Raw genomic sequence first — 24,866 nt, 5'->3', positions numbered from 1 at the left:
TTATCGCCCATTGATTGTCAGGTTAGTATATTTTTTTAACCATATTTTTTATTAGCTTTTATTGTTTTATATTATTCCTTAGAGTCTATAGAATATTTTAAATATCAAAATATTTATAAATTGTAACTGAAAGTAAAAAAATATATTTTTAGTCGATATATTTTCACGGTTTATATACCAGAAAAAAAAATTTTAACAAGTTAATTATAATAGGGAGTATAATTTTAATATATCACATTCATTTACAGAGTCCAAAAATATTTTCACATTATTAAGTTGTAAATTGTCATTTTAATTTATACAATTATACATTGAAGTTTTATTAATTAACTTTTATATCTTTATAACTATCATCGATCAATCCAGAACAGTATAAATGTAATTAATGTCCATTTTACTTCGTTCAAGAGTTTCGTGATTTAATCTAATACACATATATAAAACACATTTTATACATTTTTCGTTATCTCGGTATAATTCCATCTTGATATCCTGTTAGTTTAAATATCATTGAATTTACGTTTGTGAATATGTAGGGTGCACTTTCTGTTGGGCATTTAACCCTTTCTAATATTCTTGGTAATCCACACTCTGTTTTATTTCCAACTGGTTCAAACATATTATTCCAAAGAAGATTAGCAGCTAGTTAAAAATAAATCACAATTATTATTTCAAAATTATCATATTTATGCAATATAGTATTCAGTATTATTTTTATCATTATTTCTACATCCATATAGAAGTTGCTTGTATTAATGAAAAATGATATCCTAATAGTATGCAAATTAATATATATATAGTATGCTTTTCATTAAAATCTCAATTCATTCATATGATCATCTAGTGTGAATCATGTATTACATGATTATTATTTTTTTTTAATATTGTTATCATCAAGTGATATAAACTTGACACGTCTTTAAAAATCTTTATTACCGATCATTGATTATGTAGAATGTTTACTCCTTACAACATGCAACCCTTCATACTTCTTTCGTAGACGAAATCTATATAAAGGAGTTCCTTTGTCAAGATAATTGTATAATAAATTTATCCTTCATATAGAATGTAATGATAAGTTCGATCGAATATTCAGTATAATAATAATAAAAGAAATAATTCTCTCCGTTAAAAGAACAAAAAGAAAATTTAACTCTACCACCTAAACTACCTCGTTTACGAGTACAATAGAAAAAAATGTCAGATGAAAAAATATTCTGTATAAATATCTAGTAATAATCCAATAATCCAAATAATCCAATTGATTTGCATTTGTTTCTTCATTACTATCCTCCGAGCGCGTACTAAAGTTCCTGACAAATTTTTTATTAATTTTCTCGGTAAAGGTCACCTAAAAATCAATATGTTGCACGTCGTTGGATTCGTTTTTTTATAAACTATGAGAATATCAGAGTAAAAATATACAGTTGCATTTAAAAAAATGCGATGACTATGATGTTTCAAAAAAAAAATGACCTTTCAAAAAAATTCAGCCTATCATTATATCTGCACTTTCGAACAGAATATTTTTTTCCTCTGACATTTTGTCTGTTATACGAAATAAGCGAGATATTTTAATTAGTCGAGTTAAACGAAAGAACCTGTATATTGATTGCCTTATTATTGCCTTATCGATACCAAGTTTTACTTAAAAAGAATATATCAATATTTCTAAAAATAGCAATAACATTCTAGATGATCAAAATTATATCGCTTGTTTGCGTAACACATTTATAAGAAAAGTATATTATCAAAGTAAAATAAATAAATATATTTTCAAAGAGTATTATAGCGATATGTTAATGAATGAATAAAATTCTTTACCAAGTGCATGGCCTTTTTGACTAAAGTGAAAACAGTCATATGTGACTAAATTAGTATCGATTGGTCCTGCTCTACTCGGGTCAGCATTTGGTGAATTAAATAATTTCATAAATGGTTGCAATACCACTGTAAATTCCTCCGAATGATCATATCTATCGACAAAATATTTATATTATAATATTTATTTATTTATTTATTTATTTATTTATTTACTATACTATCGTATTATAATACTTTTATAAGAAAAAAAGGAATTATACCTTCCAGAATTGATTAAAGATTCGACTGCTTTCTGATACATCGTTGCCATCCTTGACACTTTAATATGCGATCGAAATCCTCGATGCATACAAGCGCAATAAAATTGATGTAAAATAGTACACATAGTACTTTGTTTTACTCGAAGAGAAATTGTGACATCTATGCATATTATATAAATAGAAATAATGATTAATTAACAATTGTACAGATAGAAAAACAGTGATATAACATTCTTTGATTAATTATATGAAATATTTCACGAGATAATAAATCTTTCTAACACATCTTAGGTAATGATTAATTTTTACTTATGTTAGGTTTATATTATTATATCCTACCTATGGTAGGAATAAGGTTAACGAGAGTACGAGGTAATGCCATTTTAAGATAATCTAAGACTTTTTTTAGATGATAAGCATGACGCAATGGCGAGAATTGTTCAGGGCTGTAACATTGAGCCGAACAGATGTCATTTGCACCGAAGAAAATTGTGATCAACTATAAGAATAATCAATTTTTTGTTAGTTAATATTTATATATTTTTAAATGAATTCTCCATTCTTTTTATTATACGTTAAACAATGTTAATCATTACCTTCCAATGTTTGGTAAAATCAATTTTAGGATCATTTCTTATTCTGCGAACGAGTATTTTTGCTTGTTCAAAAGCATCTTCGGTAGCTGCTACGGGAAATGCAATATTCAATTTCGCTTTTGAGGAAATAAATTCACCTGTACCTGTCGAATATCCAGTTAAATTTGGATTGAATACCTGTTATCGTTTTAAAAAAACCAAACATTCAATATACGTTTATTAATTTATAAGAGAGATTCATCGACAAATTTGATTTAATTAATCATTTAATTTAATAATAATGAAATAGAACAAAATTGTTTATTAATAAATATGGACTATATTATCAATTAATAATTCATTGTTTAAAATAAAAATTGAAAGTTTACCTTTAATAAATTTGGTAAGGTCAAAAATGTTCGCCAATTGTCTTGGCCACCAACACACCAACTGACACCACGTGCTTCGATGAAAGTTCCAATAGCAAATTCTTCTAAAGCACCACTTCCAGCTATCAAAGAATCACCGAGACCACCGACAACATCAATGTCACCTGGTCTTAACTTATGAACACTGTTCGGTATATATGGTGATCTAATTAAAACAAATAAAAATATATAAATTAAATATTCCTATCTTATAATATTATTTTTAATTTCAATGTCATATATATTTATATTCGATATTTAATTAAATTTTATTTTCATCAGACCTGCCGAAACGGATGTCGCAAGGAAACGGAATTGTTTTCGGTATATTTGGTTGTCTTCGTACTCCATCCGGAATTATTGAATAAATTATACCATTAGCATTGAGATCTTCCTACAAAAAAAATAATAATAAAAAAGAAAAAGAAAGAATAATTTAAAAGTATAGGATGTATATATAAAAAATGTATTGAGTAAACATTCCTGAATAATTCAAGAATTAATCGTTATTATTACTCCTCGCGTGTTATTACAATCATTTACTCAGATGGAAAAAGTAATTGATAATGAGTTTGAATGAAAGTTACGAGATTCTTATTCATGCTTATATGAAAGTGAGTTACGTTGCTGACGTATTTCAAAACAGGAATGAGAAGATTAAATTGCTCAAAATGAAACATACGAATTTAGTCAGGAAACAATTTCTTTCACATATTTATTTCGTACGTAATGTAACGTGTATGTGTGTTGTCTGTCTATGTACATAGCATAATCGTGAGATATTCTTCAAATTAATAACTAAAATAACCAATCTCTATATTTTCTTTTCTTTTTTTCATGTATCTTTTTGTTTGAATAAAATAAAATGTTAAATATAAATGAAACAACGTTAACGGTTAATACATTAATACGAATTATTATTAATATGGAAAATGATGTTATTAAAATTACATTAATAAATAATGTAACAATTAAATAAATATATATAAAATAAAATAAAAATTACACAAATAAATAACAAATAAGAAATAATGAAATATAAGTAGCATAAAAAGTGTTACAAATGCGTGCACACACGCATATATATATATAAATAAAAATTTTCTTCGATATCCCTGACCATATTGGTAGATACTTTCATCAAATCTTTTAGTGATTGACACCCATTTATAATAAAGTTAATAACGTAGTCATCTCACGTATAGACTTTTACTTTCTTTCATTAGCATTTTACTACATCCCATTTCAACTTAAATACCGTTGGATACTAACATTTCGGTAAGACGACTACGATAGGTGAGATAGGAGGTAATAGAAAATTTTTGGCAAGTATATAATAATAAAAAATAGTAAATAAAAATATAATAATATACAAAAAAATATTATAACTTATTTATTTCCCCATCTCTTTTGTTTATATAAATAAAACAATAAAAAAGGAAATAAATATTAAATTTAATATATGTTTATATAAATAAAATAATGAAAAAGGAAATAAATATTAAATTTCGTAAATATTAAAATCGTGTTAATGTGTCTGTCTTATAAACGTTTAAAAGTAGAAATTAAAAATGCAAAGATGAAAAAAAGATATACAAAATTTAATCTCTTTGGTAACTTAACTGGTTTCTCATTTACTTCCTCTTCATTCTTTTTTATGTTCTTTTTTATATTCTTTTCATTTGGTTTGTTTTGGGTTCTTTATTCGGAAAGCTACTTTCGACCGATGGAAGCATGGTCATTTAAAATTTACTTTTACACACGTACGCCCTCACACACGCGCACACACATATGTACTAGCAATCAAATAAAATTTACGAAATGTTACTGTGAGGTCGTAAAAATAATCAAAGTTACAAATGCATTTAACATATTCGTTATTTTTTTCTTTTTTTTTTCTATCTTTCACTTCAATAAATTTCATTTTTAAAACTTGATATATATATACACCGCGTATTATTTCAAATTGTTCAAATATTTTTCGTTTTTTTTTTTCAATGCAATAAAAAAATATGTTATATATTTGTATATATTAAAAAATTACGATTGGATAGTTATTATAATTACGATTTCAAATGAAAAAAATTACAAACAAATGATATGTAGACAATGTGACAATTACATTAGTATTTATAAAAAATGATTGAAAAATCACTCACCCTTCCGGATTTAAAAAGATTTAGTAACATTTCTGTGAAAGTGGCACCTTGTATAAAGGCAACTATTTGAATAATGAACAGTAAAATCGTATTCCTAACTTTCATCGCTTACAATTTTCTATTTTTATTTTTCACCAATAAAAATAAATTTTCGTCGAAATACACTTAGAATTATCAGTAATCTCGTATCTAATATATAAATATTTTATGTTTAGAAACAGCAAAAAATAAAAGCTGTCTTTTAAATGATATTATGTTTAAAAGAATAATCATCAAAGTTATCTAATCAATTATCTTCTTCATAATTCGTCTCGAAAATATTTCTAAACTTTTGTATTATTTTAAAGAGTAACATATATACCACTCAATTTATACAATAATTTTTCATTCATTTTATCAAATTTCGCAATCCTTTTTATATATTTTACCAAATGGCAACGATAATTTAAAAAATTGTCTTTTTTCCGGTCTTCATGTTCTATTTTTAAAAATAAGTATAACTTCAATAATATCGTTCTTGATGCGATGCATTGAACTTCGAACAGAATCATTAATAGAGAAAAAAAAGAAAAAAAGAAAAAACCAAGTAAAGAACAGACTATAATAACTACTGTTCGAGCACTTTAACTTTTTTACTTTTCGTTCGATAGATCGATGTAAATACAAAAAAATGATTTATGCTAACGATAGTTGAAGAATGTTTTTGTAACTGTTAGGTAAAGTACAAGAACACATCGATGATAGCTCACTGTCCTTGGACACGTTTGAAATAGTACTGGACATAACTGATGAATGATGTAAAAGAAGAAGAACATTTCTTCCTGACATTTACCAACGTAAACCAACCAACAACTTTCTTCCCTCCCTTCCTCTACCCTCACCTACCCACAATTCCGCTTAAGGCACCTTTCCCCACCGATTTCGTTCATTCCTATCAAATTTATTCTCAAGCCCACTTATTGTTAGTACTATTTTACATTCAACAAGAGTGAAAACGTGATACACGTAAATAAGTGCAAGAGGAATACACTCTCTCTCTTTTTTTATATAAATGCGTCCATTTATTTATTCGTTTCTATCTCCGTCTACTATCATATTTATTTCCTAACACGAATCGGTAATTATGACATTTGTCAAGTTGTCTTATTTAATGAGTAAACATATATTATATATGCCTCGTATATTTCTTTTTTTTTTATTAATTACATACTTACAACACAAATTAATCAAGAATTAATGTTACCACCATATATTGTAGTAATTTTCAACTTGTGAAAGAAATCAAATTCTTTTCAATTAACTATAATTATTAATTACAATGACTAACGTAATATAGATAATAATAATAATTATTATTATATAATATATTAAATTTTTGTATATATTCCATACGTGTATTATATTATTTTTAATATTTCTTATTTTTTATTTTTTAAATTACGTAAAAGAATTGTATTTTGTTAATAAACAATTAATGCGTAGAATGTTCCAGTTCTTTTCCCCAAAATATTATCAACGCATTGTATGAATAAAAGAAAAAAAGGACGAGAGAGAGAGAGAGAAGTTATACATTAAATTTATTTATTACAAACAAACTTCGCATAAATCTAAATTGGTGATGTAAAATAATAAGACGAATAACGAAATTATTTTCTTGAAAAATATTTTATTCTAATAATTTAACATATCTCATTTGGAATCTTCAGTGAGCCCTACATTATTATAAGTAAATAAATAAGGATTTTTCTTAGTAGGACACTTTAATTTACTTGGAAGAAACTCATATAATTTATTTTCATAAGGTGTGAGCAAACTATTCCAAAGGTTGAGAGCATCTGTAAATTTAAAACGAAAAGTTGTTGTTTTTATTTAAAATATTATAACAACATGAAATGATCAAAATTTAAAAATTATCATTCCATTTTTCATTATAAAAAATAATTATCTAATAATCGTTTAACTATCAAATGTATACGTCAATCGTTTTTCAACAAGGTAAACTGGTTAAGAGATAATTACAAATTTGCATTAAAAAAAATGATTAGGCGTGTTATTATTCTTTTGAAATCATGGCATTTTCATCGATAAATGTATTTTTATACTTTTTTATGATAGTTTAAATGAATGCAAATAATGTATTTATTATGGTAACGATCTCTTAATAATAGTGTCTTGTAAAACTTACATAAAAAGTTAGTTTTTTGCGATACGTGAAAACAATCAACGGTTAAATACGATGGATCGCTATAGCCATCGTCAGTTTTTGGAAATTCTACGTTCATCAAAAATGGATGAATCATTACCGTAAAATCATCTCTTTGAAATTCAGGATATTTACTTATTTTGATTTCCAGTCGTTGCCACCTAATTAAATAATTGCAATAATCATATAAATGTAACATGAATAATATTATTTAATACGATAATCATTAATAATTAATGTATAATGTGTAAGTAATTATTTAATACAATAATTACAAATTAAAAATGCTAATTAAATCGATATAATTGATTAGAAAAAAAAGTTCTCATTGAAATGTATTCCATTATATGTCGATAAAATGTTTAAAATATTATTTAACATATTATTTAACATATAATTATAAAAAGAGAACACTGACCTTTCCATAATTTTGTAATACTCTTGTCTCTTATTTTCATTCATTAAACCAAATAAACAAGGACATGAAAAATCATTAAGTAAATCACAATAAAGAGATGGTTTTCCATCGGTTCGAGTTTTAACAAGTCCTCTTAAATTTGGTGCTACAATAAAAGACACAAAGGCTCTTGGTATATTGTCCCGAAGTATTCTCAAAGTTTCCACAATGTCTCGTTCGTGATTTGCCAAAAATTCATTTGGCGGAGTCGTACACATGAAGATGCAAAAATCATTGGCTCCGATCATCAAAGAGATATGCTAATAAAGGAAATAAATTATGGTATAAGTATATTTTTGCATTATTTAAATTTCTATCACATGTAATACATGATAATTATTAATATAAAAATTAGCATAGAAGAATTATTTATTTATATTAAAAAAGATGATATTTTTTTTCTTTTTGATTGAAAACTAATAAAAAATCTTTGACAAAGTGAAGAGAAAAAAAAAAAAGAAGAAAAACTGACGAAGATAAAAAAGATCAAACAGAAAAAAATACCTTCCAATGATTTTGCATATCAATCCGTGAATCAGATTTTAATCTTTTAACAAGCACGGATGCCATATAAGGCATATCGCTTGATATACTGCCAAGCTCGGCAACATTTAATTTAGAACCCTTCTCCAACGTTGAATAATCCCCTTCAGCATAACCGTATAAATTTGGATTGAATTCCTGTAAGAAGGAAGTAATATGACGTTTAGTGAACGTCAACATTTGTAAGATTACATTTTGACTCGGGTTAAATCAAAAATAAATCTTATCCTGAAAAAAATTTTAATTAAAAATTTAATCGTAATCGATTCGTAAAATAATGTAAGAATAAATAATCGATCTTTATTTCCTTGGAAAATTATCAAATTTTTCGAAAAATACGTAATTTATTAATATATAATACAAATTATTAAAATTATCATGTAGTTTTTTCATTCAAAGATTTTTTTTTTTTTACGGCATTTAGAAATGAAAGAATACTTTAAATCAATATCTAATAGTTAAAATATTCATTCATTCATCATCAGCCTATACTGTCCACTGCTGGACAAAAGCCTTTCTCATATTGAGAGGTTTTTAACCTTAATCTTCCTCGCTGGCTAAAGACGTGTTGGAAGATGGTGTAAGGATGGTGTGTTAGGGAATTTTATAGTTTTAGATAAGGATACTGGATGGGACAATGGATTCCCCCGTATGGTCTTGGGAGATAATCCAAGGCTTGCGTAGGCAGGGTCGCATCCTTGAAGTAGGTCTATCCTCAACCGGGATCGTGTAGGAGTACCTACCCGCTACCTTTAATAGTTAAAATATTAATAACAATTAAATAATATTCAAGATTTTACAAGTATACCATAAAAATAAATAAAATATAATCAAACACACAGAACCGGAATTACCGGAATTAATGGAACCTCGGTTTGCGAGCATAATTCGTTTCAGAAATGTGTTAGTAATCAAAAACAGTCGTTATAAAATACACATAATGTTACAAAATACAATTTTATACGTATAATGTTATAAAATACAATTGTAATTAAAAATTACACAAGTTAATCCTCACTTTGCAACTCGTTTTGCGGAAACACTCGTAAATCAAGTTACTCGTAATCCGAGGTTTAACTACAAATATATCTTATTAATTATATTACTCGTAATTAAACGTAAAAACAGAAAACCAATTAGAAATTAGTCTACTTCTTTTTATTTGTATATATTTTTATTTGTAAAATAAAATCTTTAAATGAAATATAGTTAATTTTAAATAATTGACGATTCGATAAATTTTCCGTATAACTTGGCCCAATGATTTTATTGACAATTTTAAAAGGAAAAAGAAAAAAGAAAAGAATTAACTTTGTACGATACCTTAAGTATATTGGGTAAAGTCAAAAATTTTCTCCATGTATCTTGGCCACCACCAGCAGCAGTAACTCCTCTGTTTTCAATTAAAATATGAAGAAGGTTCGATCCAAAGATTCCTGTTCCAGCAGACAAAGAATCCCCCATAGATGCAATAATATCTATGTCACCTGGTTTTAAACGATTAACATTCGTGGGTCTAACATCTGATCTCCATCCTGTTTAATAAAAATCCATTCACTATTATCCAAAACGTTAAATCTTTTTAAGTTATATTTTTTGTTTTTTTTTACCTTTCACGTCACACGGAAAAGAAACATTTTCTGCAATCTGTTCTTGCATTTTATTTAACTCTTTGGACTTTCGCAATGATCTTTCTGAAGTACTTGTAGAACCTTTTAATTAATCAAATTAATTTATATCATAATTAAAGTCAAATCTGTTTTGACACAAACGTTAATATTATTTATTGATATTAACACCGTTATTACAAATATCACTCAAATTATAATAATTTTGTCAGAATACAAAAATTAAAAACACTTAAGTAAAATGTAAACCAAAATATTCAACGATTATGAGTTATACTTGTGCTAATATATTCGTTTAAAAATAGATGTCATAGATTTGTCCTAATTAAATAATGAAACAAAACTAATTGAAATCAACACGAGAAAACTTTTCACACATATCACTTAACGATCTTTAATTAATACTTAAAATGAGAAAGAGAGACACGTACCAAGAATTCTGAAAAGTCCGACACGAATCAATCGATAGAGCCGAAGATTATCCGGACTGTCTAGAAATGTCTTTTGCGATAATACTGAGGTAAATAATTGATTAATTAATATAAGAGAAATTAGAATAATACACAAATTTATTTTAATCATTGTTGCAAAATAATTTACAAATAAGTATAATAGTAATTAAATTACGTCTATACACTGTCTACAAAATTAACGCTAATAACTTATTGATGCTCTTCTGACAGAAGTATCGAACAATCTGACGATAAGAATACATTTTGCTTGAATACTTGCTCTGACCATGAAAAACTGAGATGTATTGTATGACCTTGCTGTTACCACCACCGTACTAACAGATCGAAGGTTATTTTCACATCGAAGAAAACAAATATTTTTATATTTCTTTCTTAACTTAAATTATTATATATTAAGGAAATACCTGTTATTCAAATTTATCTTGCTCGTAACATAGAAATTGATGGGCTAGCACCCACATAAATAGCCAAAATATAACTCTCAAATTTAAATTTGTTGAGACATAAACATACTTGAGAAATAATCATACGGTAGAAAAGATTCTTTTAATTTATTTCTTGACCTTCATTTTTGACCTTCGATTAAGACCAAATTTTTTTCCTATAATCATATAAAAAGAAAACCTTATGATCGAATTACTTTCATTTGGTTTTAAACGTTATCTATAAACGTGTGTGCAAGTGAAAATGATAAAATTGCGAGCTTGATTATATTTCAAACCCGGATATACTACGTTTGTAATTTTTCATGAGATAAGATTTGATTTGAAAAAATATATAATCTTTATCTAACATAAGATTTAATCGTGAGTTTCATAACATTATGAATAATCGTATTGAATGATTGATTATTACGTATAATTGATTAAATTCTTCATTTTACTATGTGTGTACATGTAATTGCGGTAGTTTCTTAACTAGAACAAATTGTTATATGAATACCATTCTATTTTTTTTTTTCAAACTTGTTACACTGCAATTTTTATCTTCGAACGTTTCGTTGGTGCATGAATGCAATTCTTCGTATTGAATAATTATTTATTCATATAGGTGGAACAACAACGAGATCATTGAATCCGTGAAAGGTGTAACAAAGGCGTTTACTTCAAACGGTAGCGTGTTTGTGAGAGGAAAAACTTGTGTTGCATATGAATCGTTAAGAAGAAAGAATGTTGCTTTATTTATAGACACATACATTTCAATAATATGTATAAATAATATAATGTTAAATTAAACTAACGCGTTTAAATATTTCAATTATTTTAAATGAAATGTTCAAATATTTCTTCTTTCACAATCGATTTGTTTTTTTTATTTTTCGATGACGTTATCTAAAGCTCGTAAATACAATGTATTTTATTGCGTAAAAAGATGCCGGTTTACATATCAATGTATATAAATGCAATTTTTTTGCCATTAGGTGTAATTTACGATACGGAATATGCATGTAAACAAAACATCAATATTTATACATATTGCGATAAAAAGTCTTCTCCTTCTTCTTTTTCTTCTTCAAGAAGTATATTGAATTCGTAATACGTGTTTAATCGAATTAATGATATCCTGAGAATATGAATAACAAGGAAAAAATAATTTATTCTAAACATGATTTTTGCAAAATCTACCAAGCACAATGTAATCGCGAATAAGTTGTTTGTTATCTTATTTTTTATTCGAGTTAACATTTTCTTTTTATTATCTTCGAAATAACATGCTTTGGTCTTAATAAAAACAGGAAACGTACGTATAAATAATTTATGGTATATCAAGAATTACCGACTGCGATACATCGACAAAGAAGGAACATTACAATGTAACAAATGACAGACTACGATCAGTCGGTAATAAAAACTATGTTGTAATATGGAAATTTACCGACCATGATCCATAGGTAATACTTAACGCTACAATGTCGATAAAACCTTAATTTAATATCTAAATTATCATCCAATAACAAAAAAGTAACATCTAATTTATCTGACTATAATTCAAACTTAATTACAATCTTTCTTGTAATCATTTACATAATAAACATATTTATCAAATTTTTTTTACTTTTCTTTTTCTCGTTGAACAATTAAAAAGAAGGAGATATTCGTTCGAAATTTCATTGTAAATAGAATATCATTTTGTTAATAACAATTTACGCGACTGCAATTAACATTGGTTTTTTTTTTACATCTGTTGGAACAATACAAATTTGATTATTTTTTACGTGTAATTTTTATCGATCCTAGATTCTTTAAGTTGTTATACTTTTGTTTTTTTTTGTTTCTTACAATTAAAGATAAAGATAAATGTGAAATATGAAATTCGATTAAACGAGCTTAACGTTTTATATAAATATGTGACGTAATGATTAGTCATCATGCGAAAGAAAAATAATTCTAACATATGTAAGATCGTTTGAAATAAGAAAAATGATATCGCGCGTGCGATTGATTTGTTGTAATTCAAACTCCTATTATCATCTATATTTCGAAATATTAATGTTTTTAATTGATATACATCGACAATAAAAAATAATATATCATTAGGTTAATATCAATACCCATATACCGTTCAATTCGATCGATACAATTTACGCACACACGCATTTCGTGTACACGAAAACGCATTACTTAAATGTAAAAGTAATACGATTATTTTGTAACTTAAAACTCTTCCAAAAAAATCTTCTAAAAACACACATGATGCTAATCAAATATTAATCTCATATAATATATGTACGTACTCTACAATGAAAAATGAACATTTCTTAGTATGATAGATTAGTAAAATCATTCTATTCGAAGAATACAATCAATATTTTCCGTCTTGCGTAAGGAAAATTCCTCCGATCGGAATAATTTGTAATTTAGATGTTTCTATTTCGATTGATTACAATTAATGCATTTCTTATTCGCATAAAAAAAAAGAAAAAACTGATAAGAGAGAAAAATTACAAAAATTGTCCCCAACTACGAAATTATCTACGAAATTCCAAATTTTTCATTCTTGAAAATGAAAGAATGACGAAATGAAGAATTCAAATAATGAATAAAAAGAAAATAATAACGTTTATTACATCATAGGCTCTATTGCATTCGTAAACGAAAAATTAGATTTTGTATATTGTGGGAGGCTTTTTGAATTTAAAAAAAAAATAAAAAGAATAATAATAATAATAACAAATAAGATATGCGTTGATTGCATCATAGACCTTTACCCTTTACTACGAAATAGCATCTATAAGGTGTACATGTTGTGTTTTTTGGGAACACGGGTCAGAGTCTCCTTCAATTATTTAGGTATCTCTTTTATCTTCGTCTATTTCCAGCAGCTGCTTCCGTCATTGAGAATCGATCCAGTTGCTGGCCTCTCTTTCTCATGCAAAAGTCGTCCACTATTCTTCCTCTCTCTTTCTCTCTTTCTCGTTTTATCTCGCACATCTACATACTATAAACTATTTTATCCCAACACATACTCTCATTCATTTTCTAACACATTTATAGATACTCTCACTCTTGTTATATCACACATATTCGTAATATCACTCTTTTACATATATTCTTATTCTTTTACATTTGAAAAACACACATAAATACTTTCGAGCTCTTATTCTGTTATACGTATTGTTATTTTTTTTCACTCTCACACATATATTCTACTAACACACATTGTTATTTCAACATATACTCTATAAAACTTATATTTTCTAACACACACACGTAGATACTTTCACTCATTTTCTAATATACATGTACATACTACTCTTCTAAATTATTTTCTCCCTCATACACAATTTTACTCTTTAACTCGTTCTTTTCGTTGAAAAGTGGAAGGAAAAAAGAGCCGAGAGATTTCTCGAGGGCGAGAGCCTGAGTGGAATACGAGGATTATCAGAGGTCAAGGTTAAGGCAAGCACATGTTTCTTTCCTTTTCTATCTTCTTTATCTTACTGTCTTTGGACTCTCACTGTAAGCTTTCCACTTTCTCCCCTCGCGAAAATCTTTCATCGTAAGCAGTTATATATTTACATACTTACATACTTACTTACTTACATACTTACTTAGTTACTTTACCTCTCTTCTGTGTCGTTCATTGCTACACAAGACGGTGTCAAGGGTCGCTGAACTTTTGATTCGAGTAACTTTTTCTTCTTTCTTTCTTTCTTTCTTTTTTTCCTTTTTTTATCTTCTTTAATCCTTATCTTTTTTCTCTATCCTCACTTTCAAGCTATTCCTCTTCACTTTCATTTCTTCCTCAAACATCAAAAATATCAAAACAGAAAGGGAGCAAGATCGTTTCAACTTACGGCGTTACTTTTTTTCTTGAAAAAAAAAAAGAAACAAAAAAGAAATATATAAAAATAATTAAGCAAGAAGTTCAGTAACATTTCTTATAAATATTTATTTTATTTTAATATACATCGAAAGATAATTTTTTTAATTATTTTCATCGAAAATGCAAATATTTTCTATCGTTGATTAGAAAATAGTGAATTGAATTGAAAACTGAACAGATATATTTAATTGTAATTGAATTATAATCTACGATCAATATATACGATAAATGCGTAAATACTTGTTGTTCTATTCCAATCAAGCTGTCACACCACTTTCTATTTATAATTAATAAATGTTAATTTTATAATTTTGCTAATAAAACGGATCGATTATGTGTCTCTGCTATTATTTTTTTTCTTGTAAAAATATACCACCACGTATAGCTCGTGTTGCTTTCTTTTCTCGTAACATTTTTATCCTGGATAAACAAATTTTTCTTTTCTATTCCTTTTTTTTCTATTTTTTTTTTTTCCTTTTTTTTTAATACATATCTATGTCGTTTACGAAAGATGATACATATCTTGGTTACGTTTGTTGGCACTTTTGATTTATTGTTGCCAGCTAAACGTTTGAAAAGATCAAAGATCTCAACTTCCTTTAAAATGCACTCATAGCATCGAAATAATATCGATATATATCTTTTTTTTTCTTTTTTTTTTACAAAGAAATAATAATAATAATAAAAGAATATAGAACTGTATGTAATTTAAATTATGAAATATTTTTGTGTATACCGAAATTACAAAAACACTCCATTTGTTATTTCTTTCTCTTATTTTCTTTCTTTTTTTCCGATTGTAAAAGAAATTTGTCTTTATTTTTCAGAGAACTCGTGACTCTATTTTTGGTTGCCTTCCATGACCGACCTTTTATGTAAAGGATTATGCAAAGGAATAATATCTTATCAGCGTGCTATCTCGACAATATTCTACCGAACAAAATAAAATAGTTCACTCTCTATTTTTAATTATATATAATTTTATTTTGTTTTTTTTTTATTACAGAGATAATACGATTAATGGTGGATATTTAAAAATTCGAATATTGTCATTTTTAAATCATACAAACTAGTTTTAACTTGTATTCTACTAAATATTCTACTATTGAAATTAATATCATGTCGTATCTTTATCACGCGTATTCTTATGTGAAAAAAGTAAGAAAGCGAACGTCTTGATGATTTAATAAACAAAAATTTAACTAATAAAAGATGTAGATATTCAAAGTAGGTAACGTTTAAAATGATTATCAAGTTGTAAAAGTCAATTGAAATAATTACAAAGTTAATTTCTATAATAATATAAATTTTTAGTATAACAAAAATAAAAATAGATGATATTAAAATGAATAAACACAATCGCGTTTATATTTTACGATTGATTTTAAAATTTATTGAAAATTAGACGAGAATTCGATAAGAATCGATTATCGGTCGAATCTATCGATTGAGATAAACTCAGGAATGATGAATAGTGTTATATGTATATAAATATATATTATCACAAATTCTTTTTCCATGGACTAATTCTAGACACGTGTAAGTACAACCGTTCTAAGCTGATCAAGCAGAAATTAAATCCGCTTGATTTTCATATGCATAATTAACACTTTTTTCAACCGCGAGATAATAATAACTTTTGTAGAATATGCTAAATATATCATTCTTTTAAGAGCATAATTAAAAAATTGCCTATTAAATCATCGTTCTATCCTCTTATCTTATATTTTTTTATTTTACTTTTCTTCCCTCTCTCTTTCTTTCTTTATTTTCGTTTGTACATTTCATTTTGATAATTATTTCATCACCTACCAACAGCCATGTATTTATTTTTTCCTGTCGGGGATTTTTTTTTTCTCACGAAAAACAAATAGAAACATTGCTAATTGATCTACAAATATAATCAATGATTATCGAGTTCATTTATTATCGATGATTAGTCGGTTGAATTAGCTATTGAAAAATAAATGAATTATGAAACAACTTAGAATCAAAAAAAAAAAAGAGAGGAAGAGATAGAAAAAAAAATTATGAAGATATAAAATTGTTTACAAAAAATCATTCTTATCAACTAGTTATCGATCTATCGATTGACATATTGTAACAGAATTATTAAATATTGAACTTATATCGATATATTGATAACGTTACCAAAATTTTCTCATTTTATTTCTATAACAACTAATAGATATTTTGATTAGATCAAATGTTATAGCTGTAATTAAAAGAAAAAGAAATAGACAAAAAGATATAATTCTATAAAAATATTTTTGTGAAGAGATTGATGTTTTAGTGTAAAAATATCTCGAAAGATTACTTCGAATTGATACTAGAATGATACTGCAATGTATACTTATTGCGAAATGTTGATACTCTATAATAAGCAAGTAATGCTTATTCATTAATTATTATGACGATATTCTTCTATCAAAGCACATGGTACATTTATATATGAATATTATAATGACGTAAGATATATAATTACGTAGAGTCTTAATGCAATAACATCATCTCTTTTCCAGCATAGTTTTAATGATAAACAAGCTCGTTTGAAAAATAAATTGTTAGTTAAAAATTACAAAAAAATTATTACTAATACGAACACAAATATTTTTTTATGTATTATATTATTTTATGTATTTGCATTAATTTGCGTAATAATCCATGCCTATAAATTGTGCTTTGTATTGTTTAAAAAAATAATATAATTATTGTTAATGCAATTGTTATGAATTTAAAAAATATAATTGTTGACACATTAATCCTATCATTCAATTATTGAGCAATAAACAGAACAAATGCCAATGCAACGTTTGGAATAATTCCAATCGTTAGAAAAATTCATTTTTCTTATACTCATTTTGGTTTTCTAACCTTGAAGTTTATTTTCTTTTGTTTCTTTTAAAGATTATATTTATATATCATAAAAGATTTTTAGTTATTTTATACGAGTTATTTATAATAAGTGTCATAATTTTACATCCGTTGCATTAGTGTTGGAGAAAGAATCTTGTATAACAAAAATTATTAAATTAATTTGTACAATTCGTAAATAATTAATTTTTTATTTTTATGATTGCCACATTTTTTATATAAATATTTGAGTGAACGATCATCGATAGTTGAATATTTTTAAATAATATTTTATAATTTATATACATAAACGTACACAGACATGCACAAGCATGAAATTTAAATTTCTAAACAATTTATACATTTATTATTATTTCTGTTAGAATATAACTGTTACATATGCTACGTTAAAGAATATGAATCTAACTTATTGTTATTGTCACGTATTGTAAAAGAGTGTTGCCAATTTACAAAAGACAGTTAAAAAAATCGAATTTAAATTTAGTACGTCCGAAGCAAAGATCGAATACACAACTTTGAAATGATAACGCGATAACACGAATATGAAATGTATTTACCGTATTATTATTACAATTGTGACGTTCGTTAAACATAAAAATCATTACAAAGCATGAAATAAGAAGATATCAAGTTCTTGCAAATAAAATTATCCATCGAACAATACAATTTTATAATTATGCCACATACAATAATTATCAACATTTCAAATAATCGTTAAAATAGATCGTGTTAAAATAAATCTAATAAGAAAATCAAAGAATATTGCATCATATTGCAATGACTATTACTTCTTAGAAAAACAACGATGTAAACTTGTGAAAAAAAGCAATAAATAATTTTAAAATATTCGATGAAATTTGAGAAATAATTATCGATAATAATAATAATGTTTCACAATGTATGGAAAAATATCAATGAATAATAATATGCAAATTCATCATTATCGAGAAATAAAAATAAAAATAAAAGCAAGAATGCGATAGAAGAACGATAAGATTTCATTAGTAATAAAAACAAATTTCGCGCCAATCTTCGTATCCCGGGAGACGGAATACCACGTGACCCGAAGTTAGCCGATGTTGGAGCCGACGAACGAAGGTTATAAATAACGGGCGCCAGTGTGCGGGGAGCCTCTTTAACTGCCCATACGTTCACTCGGTGCATTCGCCCGTCTGACCATTACGTCGTGCGCTGTGCTTCTGTTGAGTTCGTTTCGCGCTTTTAAGGAGGAATATCATAGAAAAGAAACGAAAAAGAAAGAAAGAAAGAGAAAGAAAAAAAAATAATTAACCAAGAAAGAGATAGACAAAGTCGGCGTGTATTAAACGATACCCTCCGAACAAAATCCGACACACGTTACTCCAATCCTAATTCCTCGAATTTACCTATTTAAGACTGCTACACGACAAAGAAGGAAAAGAATCGGAAACGGACGGCCTTAAAACGCGTGCCGAGAAACCATTAGAGTTACGAAGTAAGAACAGAAGAGAGAACAAGAAGAGGAAGAAGAACGAGAAGAGGTAAAGGAGAGAAAGAGAGAGAAAAAAAGATAGAAAAAAAACGAATAGGATAGAAAGAGACCGAAAGATAGAAGAAATCTCTAGACCAACACACAAATACAGAAACATAGAGAGAAAAAGAGAGAGAGAGTGTGTGTGTGTGTGTAAAATAAACGAAAAGAAAGGATTAAAGTAAACGGCAAAGACGTCGTCGAAAAAAAGAAAAATGCCGGAAACCGCGCACCACATGAATGGATACGCGAACGGGCACACACCGCCCGAACTTCAGCAGGATACTAGTTTTTTATTCACCTCCGAGTCGGTTGGTGAAGGACATCCAGGTAAACTCTAAATTCAATCTCATATATTAGATCTTACCTTAGGTACTAGTTTATTCATTCGAAACGATTAAAAAGCGCATCATTTTGTATCTCTTTCTACATGTTCGTTATACGTTCATTTTCCTCTCTCTCTCTCTCTCTCTCCTACCTCTTTTATGAGAGAAAGAGAGAGAAAGAAAGAAAGAGGTGCTCAACTTTGATCGCGTGTTGTATGCCGCCATGAAAGTTTTTGGTAATCGAGAAGCAAACGATATAATGTATGTTCACCATCGTCCCGCGTGCGCACGCCTCTCTCCAATTCTTCTTTCTTCCTTTTTTCTTCCTTTCTTCTTTTCTCCGCCTTTCTCTCTTTTCTAGCAACCCCTTCCCACCCCCTCCCCCTTTCTTCTTCTACTTATTTAAAACTTCGATTGTTAAGTAACAATGTCCGTTGGATTTACTTTATACTTTATCTTAGAATGCTCTGGAATATTCAATGAAATGAATTTCGAGGTTAAGCGAGCACGTTGTCGACGATATTTAGCAATTCTCAGCAAGAAGATGTTAATATCGTGCAATATCATTTTGATTAAAAATTTGATTATATACATCATGTATGTTTGCATTTATTACAATATATGATTTTATTTCAAATATTGAGAAAAATTTTCATTTATCTTTTTTGATGTCTTCTTTTTTTTTTTCTTTCTAGATCATTCACTTTTTTATCTATCTGTTTCATTTAAACAAAGCAGTGAATACAAAATGATTAAACAGTGGATACTAATCCAATTATTATACATCTCTTATTGTTATGATTAAATTTGTTGTAGATAAAATGTGCGACCAAATAAGTGATGCCATTCTGGATGCACATTTGAAACAAGATCCCGATGCCAAAGTTGCTTGCGGTAAAAATCTCTTCTTTCTATTTTGCATAATTTTTATCAATGATAATCTTAATTTAAATATTCTATTTGTTTAATATATGTTTTACAGAAACAGTCACCAAAACAGGAATGATACTACTTTGCGGAGAGATAACATCTAAAGCGGTGGTAGATTACCAAAAGATTGTTCGTGAGACCGTTAACCATATCGGTTATGATGACTCTTCCAAAGGTAAAATAGTTTTCTATAGAGATATGAATTAACACAAGCATTTCTTTTGATACTATTTGTGGTCTATTTTGGATAATTTTTATACTACGTTATATTTCTGAAATATTAGCTATACGGATATAATAATAGCATTGAAAGAAAAAAAAAAATTAACCGACATATATGCATGGCCACCTATGACCGAATTTGACTTCAATTGCCCCCAATTCATATTGTTCATAGCTAAATTTATGAATACACGGTCGAATCATGGCACGATAGCTGCAAGCACCAAACATCAAAATACTTATTGCATTATTTTGAAAGATTTGTCATTTATACGAATATTACATAAAATATATATATTTATATATAAGATATGCTTTACGCTACATATGTCATTTATATATAATAAGATGTTGGACTTGGAAAATTTCCATGACTCGATCGATGAGAGGTACGTTTAATCGCATTCATTATCATATGGAAGAATATTAAGCGCGAATGCATAAGAATATGTAACGTAAGCGTATCATGGTCGTGGCAGGATTCGACTGGCGTACGTTGAACCTTTTGGTGGCACTAGAACAACAATCTCCAAATATCGCTGATGGTGTTCATGTGGACAGGGAAGAGATGGACTTGGGTGCTGGTGATCAGGTACATTATCGATTCTCAGCCCGTGCCACAGAGCAGCCAAATAATTATTTAATATCAACGATCTTCCCTCTCTCTGTTATTTTCTTTAATTTTATACAAATCTTCCTTTTCCTCTCAAATGTATCCGCAGGTATTAACGCGCACTCCACATATGTGCCTATGTGTACGTGCGTTTTAATTAAAGTAACTTGAACTACCTTAGGATAATATATACACATTTATATTCCTTAAAATTTAAACTCGCATCATTTTCATTAATTAAAAAGTAGGAATGATCCGGACAATATGTAGGAGATTTAGATAGACATTAATAATTAGGGGATATATATATTATATATATATATATCGTTAACATTGAAATTGATTTGATATGTTTATGCCGTACTATGTATATTAAATTATATCTCAATTAAGTCAGACGACAAAATATAATTTAAAAACATCATTATTTTAATTTAGGAAACATGAGCTGTGTATTATTAATATTACATGGGATAACAGGATTTAAAAAAAAAAATATCAACATAAGCTGACAATGTTATTATATACGGAATGGTGATCATTCTTATCTCATACCCATCATTTCTACAGGTTTTGACTACAAGCTGTGCAGTGTTCTTTTGGCTCTTGATGCTCAGTCACCAAATATAGCCGCGGGCGTTCATGAAAATCGTAGCGATGAGGAAGTAGGAGCAGGAGACCAGGTCAATTAGCGCTCTTTCGTTTATTTCAGCTATTCTGTTCTCCTCCTCTCTTATTTATATATAATATATATATATATATATTTTTTTCTCTCTGTTATTAACAATCTTATTGTAGTTATCTATTAGTAGCTCTTTGTTAAAGTAGTATTAATATTTATTTTTCTACGCTTCTCTTTAGATACACGTTTGTACATATTTAACTTTTTTCTTTTTTTTTTCTTTCTTAGAACTGTAGGCTCAAGAAAAACCTGTGCTTTTGAAAAAGTAGTTACGTCTTTTTGTAATTTAATTAATTGTGCTTTTCATGCTACGTACAACAAAAAGAAACCTATTCTTTTTCTATTAATCAATTTTATTCCTTTTGTCGATGTTTTCTTTTTTTCTACTAAATTTATTTAATAGCCAATCTTGCAATGTGTTTCTGTATTTATTTCCTTATTGATAAATCAGCGATATAACAGCACTATCAAATTTCGTATCTTCATTTCCTATGCCTACGATAATACATCTTTATTTTTTTTAATTTGCAGTCACTCGATTCATAGGTGCACACTTATGCTGTTCATACACATGTAAAAATATCATTTTTTACATTTTCTTTATTTTTCATCATATCATTTTTATATTGTTAACTAAATCATTTATATACTTTAAAAAAAACCCCAAACTTTGATCTCCAAATATTATTCTGCTCTGTGTAGCACCTTTTATTTTGCATGCACACAATGTAACACCTTATTATTATTTATTTTCTTAATACTCTTTCTCTCTCTCTGTCTTTTATTTATTTAAGTTTATTATACTTTTAGTACTCTATGCGTATATGCATTATAAAAAAAAAGAAATGTGCTTAACTCTTTATGTTTTATAAATTAGTAAAATACTTGTATCTCGTTGCTATCAAATATTATTTTTATTATTTGCTTTTAAATTTATTTTTCTAATATAAGTTTCAATCGTATTAATTGAAATTTTTACTATCAGGGCCTGATGTTCGGCTATGCAACAGATGAAACTGACGAGTGTATGCCATTGACAGTTGTATTAGCACACAAATTAAATCAAAAGATAGCGGAATTAAGACGAAGCGGAGAATTATGGTGGGCAAGACCAGACTCTAAAACACAAGTTTGTATTTGTTTTCTTTTTTATTTATACATAGATAATTTTCTTTATAAGAGATTATTCAATGATGTTTTTTTAATTGTATTTGCTACTCTTGAGTGCCATGATGAGAACACATTTCTGAGAATAATCAGTTATACAATGTATTTATTTAATATAAAACACAAATTGGTTGTCGTTGCAATACCACAGAAGTTATAAATATTTAACTTAATTTTTTTCTTGTTAAGGTCACATGTGAATACATCATGGATCATGGAGCTTGCGTACCAATAAGAGTTCACACAGTTGTCGTATCTTTGCAACACAGTGAAAAAATTGGCTTGGATGAATTACGTAAAGCTGTTATGGAAAAAGTTATAAAAGAAGTTATTCCAGCAAGGTATCTCGATGATAGAACAGTTTTCCACGTCAATCCTTGTGGACTTTTTATCATCGGTGGACCACAGGTAAAATCAATATTTTGCAAATAATATATATAACACAAAATATCATCTTTATATATATATGACCGTAACTTATTTTTTACAGAGCGACGCTGGTCTTACTGGTCGTAAAATAATTGTAGACACTTATGGTGGATGGGGAGCCCACGGAGGTGGTGCATTTTCTGGCAAAGACTTCACTAAAGTTGATAGATCAGCTGCATATGCTGCGAGATGGGTTGCTAAATCTCTTGTAAAAGCAGGTCTTTGCAGACGCTGTCTTGTACAGGTACAATTATTGGATTATTTGAAACAGTACTTTTCTTATTTAATTTTTAATTATTAAGTTAATTTATATTAATTTATATTTCATTTCAGGTTTCCTATGCCATCGGTGTTGCAGAGCCCCTTTCTATCACAGTCTTTGACTATGGTACTTCAAAATTATCACAGAATGAACTATTAGGTATAGTTAATAAAAATTTTGATTTACGGCCAGGAAAAATTGTTAAGTAAGTATATTTCTATTCTTGTTTCATTAGTATTAACATTATTTCATATTTAACATATTTTATATCAACTCGAACAATATCAAATAATTTTTACTCACTTCTTCAAGAATATCTTTTTTAATATAATATTGCATAATACATTAAATTCGTAATTCATATATACAAAATTCGAACAAGATATTATGTTAGAAAAACAAAATAATTTCAAATACAAAATACATAATACTTAACATTTTTTACAGAGAGTTGAATCTTCGTAATCCAATTTATCAACAGACCAGTACATACGGTCATTTTGGTCGTGATGGGTTTACATGGGAACAACCAAAAATTTTGAACCTCGATTGATGAGAGGATGCATACTAAATCATTAGACGTTACTCATTTAGAGCGTCTTAATAATTACTTATCCTCTTCCCCTTGCTCCTTGTCTGCCCTCCTTTGTCTTTTTCTCTCTCTCTCTCTCCCCTCTCCCTCTGCCTCCCTCCCTTTATATCCATGAAGCGAAATCTTTTATCTCATCAAAGTTAATTCAAAATCTTTGGATTTACATTCACCACATGTTTATTCGGTTTTTATTCTTAATTTATTTGATTATTTTATATTACTTAATTCTTTTTTTTTTTTTTTATTTTTATTTTTAAATTCAATAATATAAAACGGGGGGGAGAACTAGTGGTCTGTCATCTACATTAGATTCTTAATACGCCATGAAATATGTCGTGTCTATAAATCATGACAGGCATAGTACAAATTTTGTGCATAATCCG

The 24,866-nt window shown here is 27.5% G+C and overlaps 3 protein-coding genes across 5 annotated transcripts; 1 reads left to right on the top strand and 2 right to left on the bottom strand.

The window, feature by feature from the left end:
- Window positions 1–463: 463 nt before the first annotated feature.
- Window positions 464–5,351, bottom strand: LOC122521045 (phospholipase B1, membrane-associated-like). Its single transcript, XM_043641438.1, has 8 exons — window positions 5,247–5,351; window positions 3,372–3,481; window positions 3,049–3,253; window positions 2,681–2,857; window positions 2,424–2,583; window positions 2,085–2,244; window positions 1,825–1,976; window positions 464–642 (listed from the first exon to the last, which is right to left on the bottom strand). Exons 1-8 carry the CDS (start codon window positions 5,349–5,351, stop codon window positions 464–466), a joined length of 1,248 nt encoding a protein of 415 aa, XP_043497373.1.
- Window positions 5,352–6,895: 1,544 nt separating this feature from the next.
- LOC122513954 (phospholipase B1, membrane-associated-like) lies at window positions 6,896–10,795 on the bottom strand. The gene is made up of 7 exons (XM_043630496.1): window positions 10,509–10,795; window positions 10,060–10,161; window positions 9,773–9,984; window positions 8,411–8,587; window positions 7,868–8,166; window positions 7,432–7,610; window positions 6,896–7,081 (listed from the first exon to the last, which is right to left on the bottom strand). The coding sequence occupies exons 1-7, from the start codon at window positions 10,657–10,659 to the stop codon at window positions 6,936–6,938; spliced, it is 1,266 nt and encodes a 421-aa protein (XP_043486431.1). The 5' UTR covers window positions 10,660–10,795; the 3' UTR covers window positions 6,896–6,935.
- An 8,050-nt stretch (window positions 10,796–18,845) lies between these two features.
- LOC122522751 (S-adenosylmethionine synthase) lies at window positions 18,846–24,504 on the top strand. Of its 3 annotated transcripts, none has more exons than XM_043644029.1 (9): window positions 18,846–19,590; window positions 20,403–20,480; window positions 20,569–20,691; window positions 21,922–22,034; window positions 23,019–23,162; window positions 23,390–23,608; window positions 23,691–23,873; window positions 23,963–24,096; window positions 24,339–24,504. In XM_043644029.1, the coding sequence occupies exons 1-9, from the start codon at window positions 19,476–19,478 to the stop codon at window positions 24,442–24,444; spliced, it is 1,215 nt and encodes a 404-aa protein (XP_043499964.1). In that variant the 5' UTR covers window positions 18,846–19,475; the 3' UTR covers window positions 24,445–24,504. The 3 variants fall into 3 exon arrangements, with proteins under 3 accessions (XP_043499964.1, XP_043499966.1, XP_043499971.1); XM_043644031.1 differs by lacking the exon at window positions 21,922–22,034 and adding an exon at window positions 21,218–21,330; XM_043644036.1 differs by lacking the exon at window positions 18,846–19,590 and adding an exon at window positions 19,935–20,183.
- Window positions 24,505–24,866: the final 362 nt, after the last annotated feature.

This window comes from Polistes fuscatus, unplaced genomic scaffold (assembly GCF_010416935.1).
Source record: "Polistes fuscatus isolate 324 unplaced genomic scaffold, CU_Pfus_HIC Scaffold1, whole genome shotgun sequence".
Taxonomy (NCBI): domain Eukaryota; kingdom Metazoa; phylum Arthropoda; class Insecta; order Hymenoptera; family Vespidae; genus Polistes; species Polistes fuscatus.
The sequence above is the reverse complement of the archived record's forward strand: the minus strand, read 5'-3'. Positions and strand labels throughout refer to the sequence as shown.

Bases quoted from the DNA above. Each gene is read 5' to 3' on its own strand.
- LOC122513954 (XM_043630496.1), bottom strand. From the start codon at position 10,659: ATGATTAAAATAAATTTGTGTATTATTCTAATTTCTCTTATATTAATT. The intron at 8,167-8,410 runs GTATTTTTTTCT...TTCCTTTATTAG, and splicing joins ATATGCAAAATCATTGGAAG to CATATCTCTTTGATGATCGG. The intron at 7,611-7,867 runs GTCAGTGTTCTC...TTATTTAATTAG, and splicing joins TATTACAAAATTATGGAAAG to GTGGCAACGACTGGAAATCA.
- LOC122522751 (XM_043644029.1), top strand. From the start codon at position 19,476: ATGCCGGAAACCGCGCACCACATGAATGGATACGCGAACGGGCACACA. The intron at 23,163-23,389 runs GTTTGTATTTGT...TTTCTTGTTAAG, and splicing joins GACCAGACTCTAAAACACAA to GTCACATGTGAATACATCAT. The intron at 23,874-23,962 runs GTACAATTATTG...ATTTCATTTCAG, and splicing joins GCAGACGCTGTCTTGTACAG to GTTTCCTATGCCATCGGTGT.
- LOC122521045 (XM_043641438.1), bottom strand. From the start codon at position 5,351: ATGAAAGTTAGGAATACGATTTTACTGTTCATTATTCAAATAGTTGCC. The intron at 3,254-3,371 runs GTCTGATGAAAA...TGTTTTAATTAG, and splicing joins TGCGACATCCGTTTCGGCAG to ATCACCATATATACCGAACA. The intron at 1,977-2,084 runs GTATAATTCCTT...TTTTGTCGATAG, and splicing joins TCTTTAATCAATTCTGGAAG to ATATGATCATTCGGAGGAAT.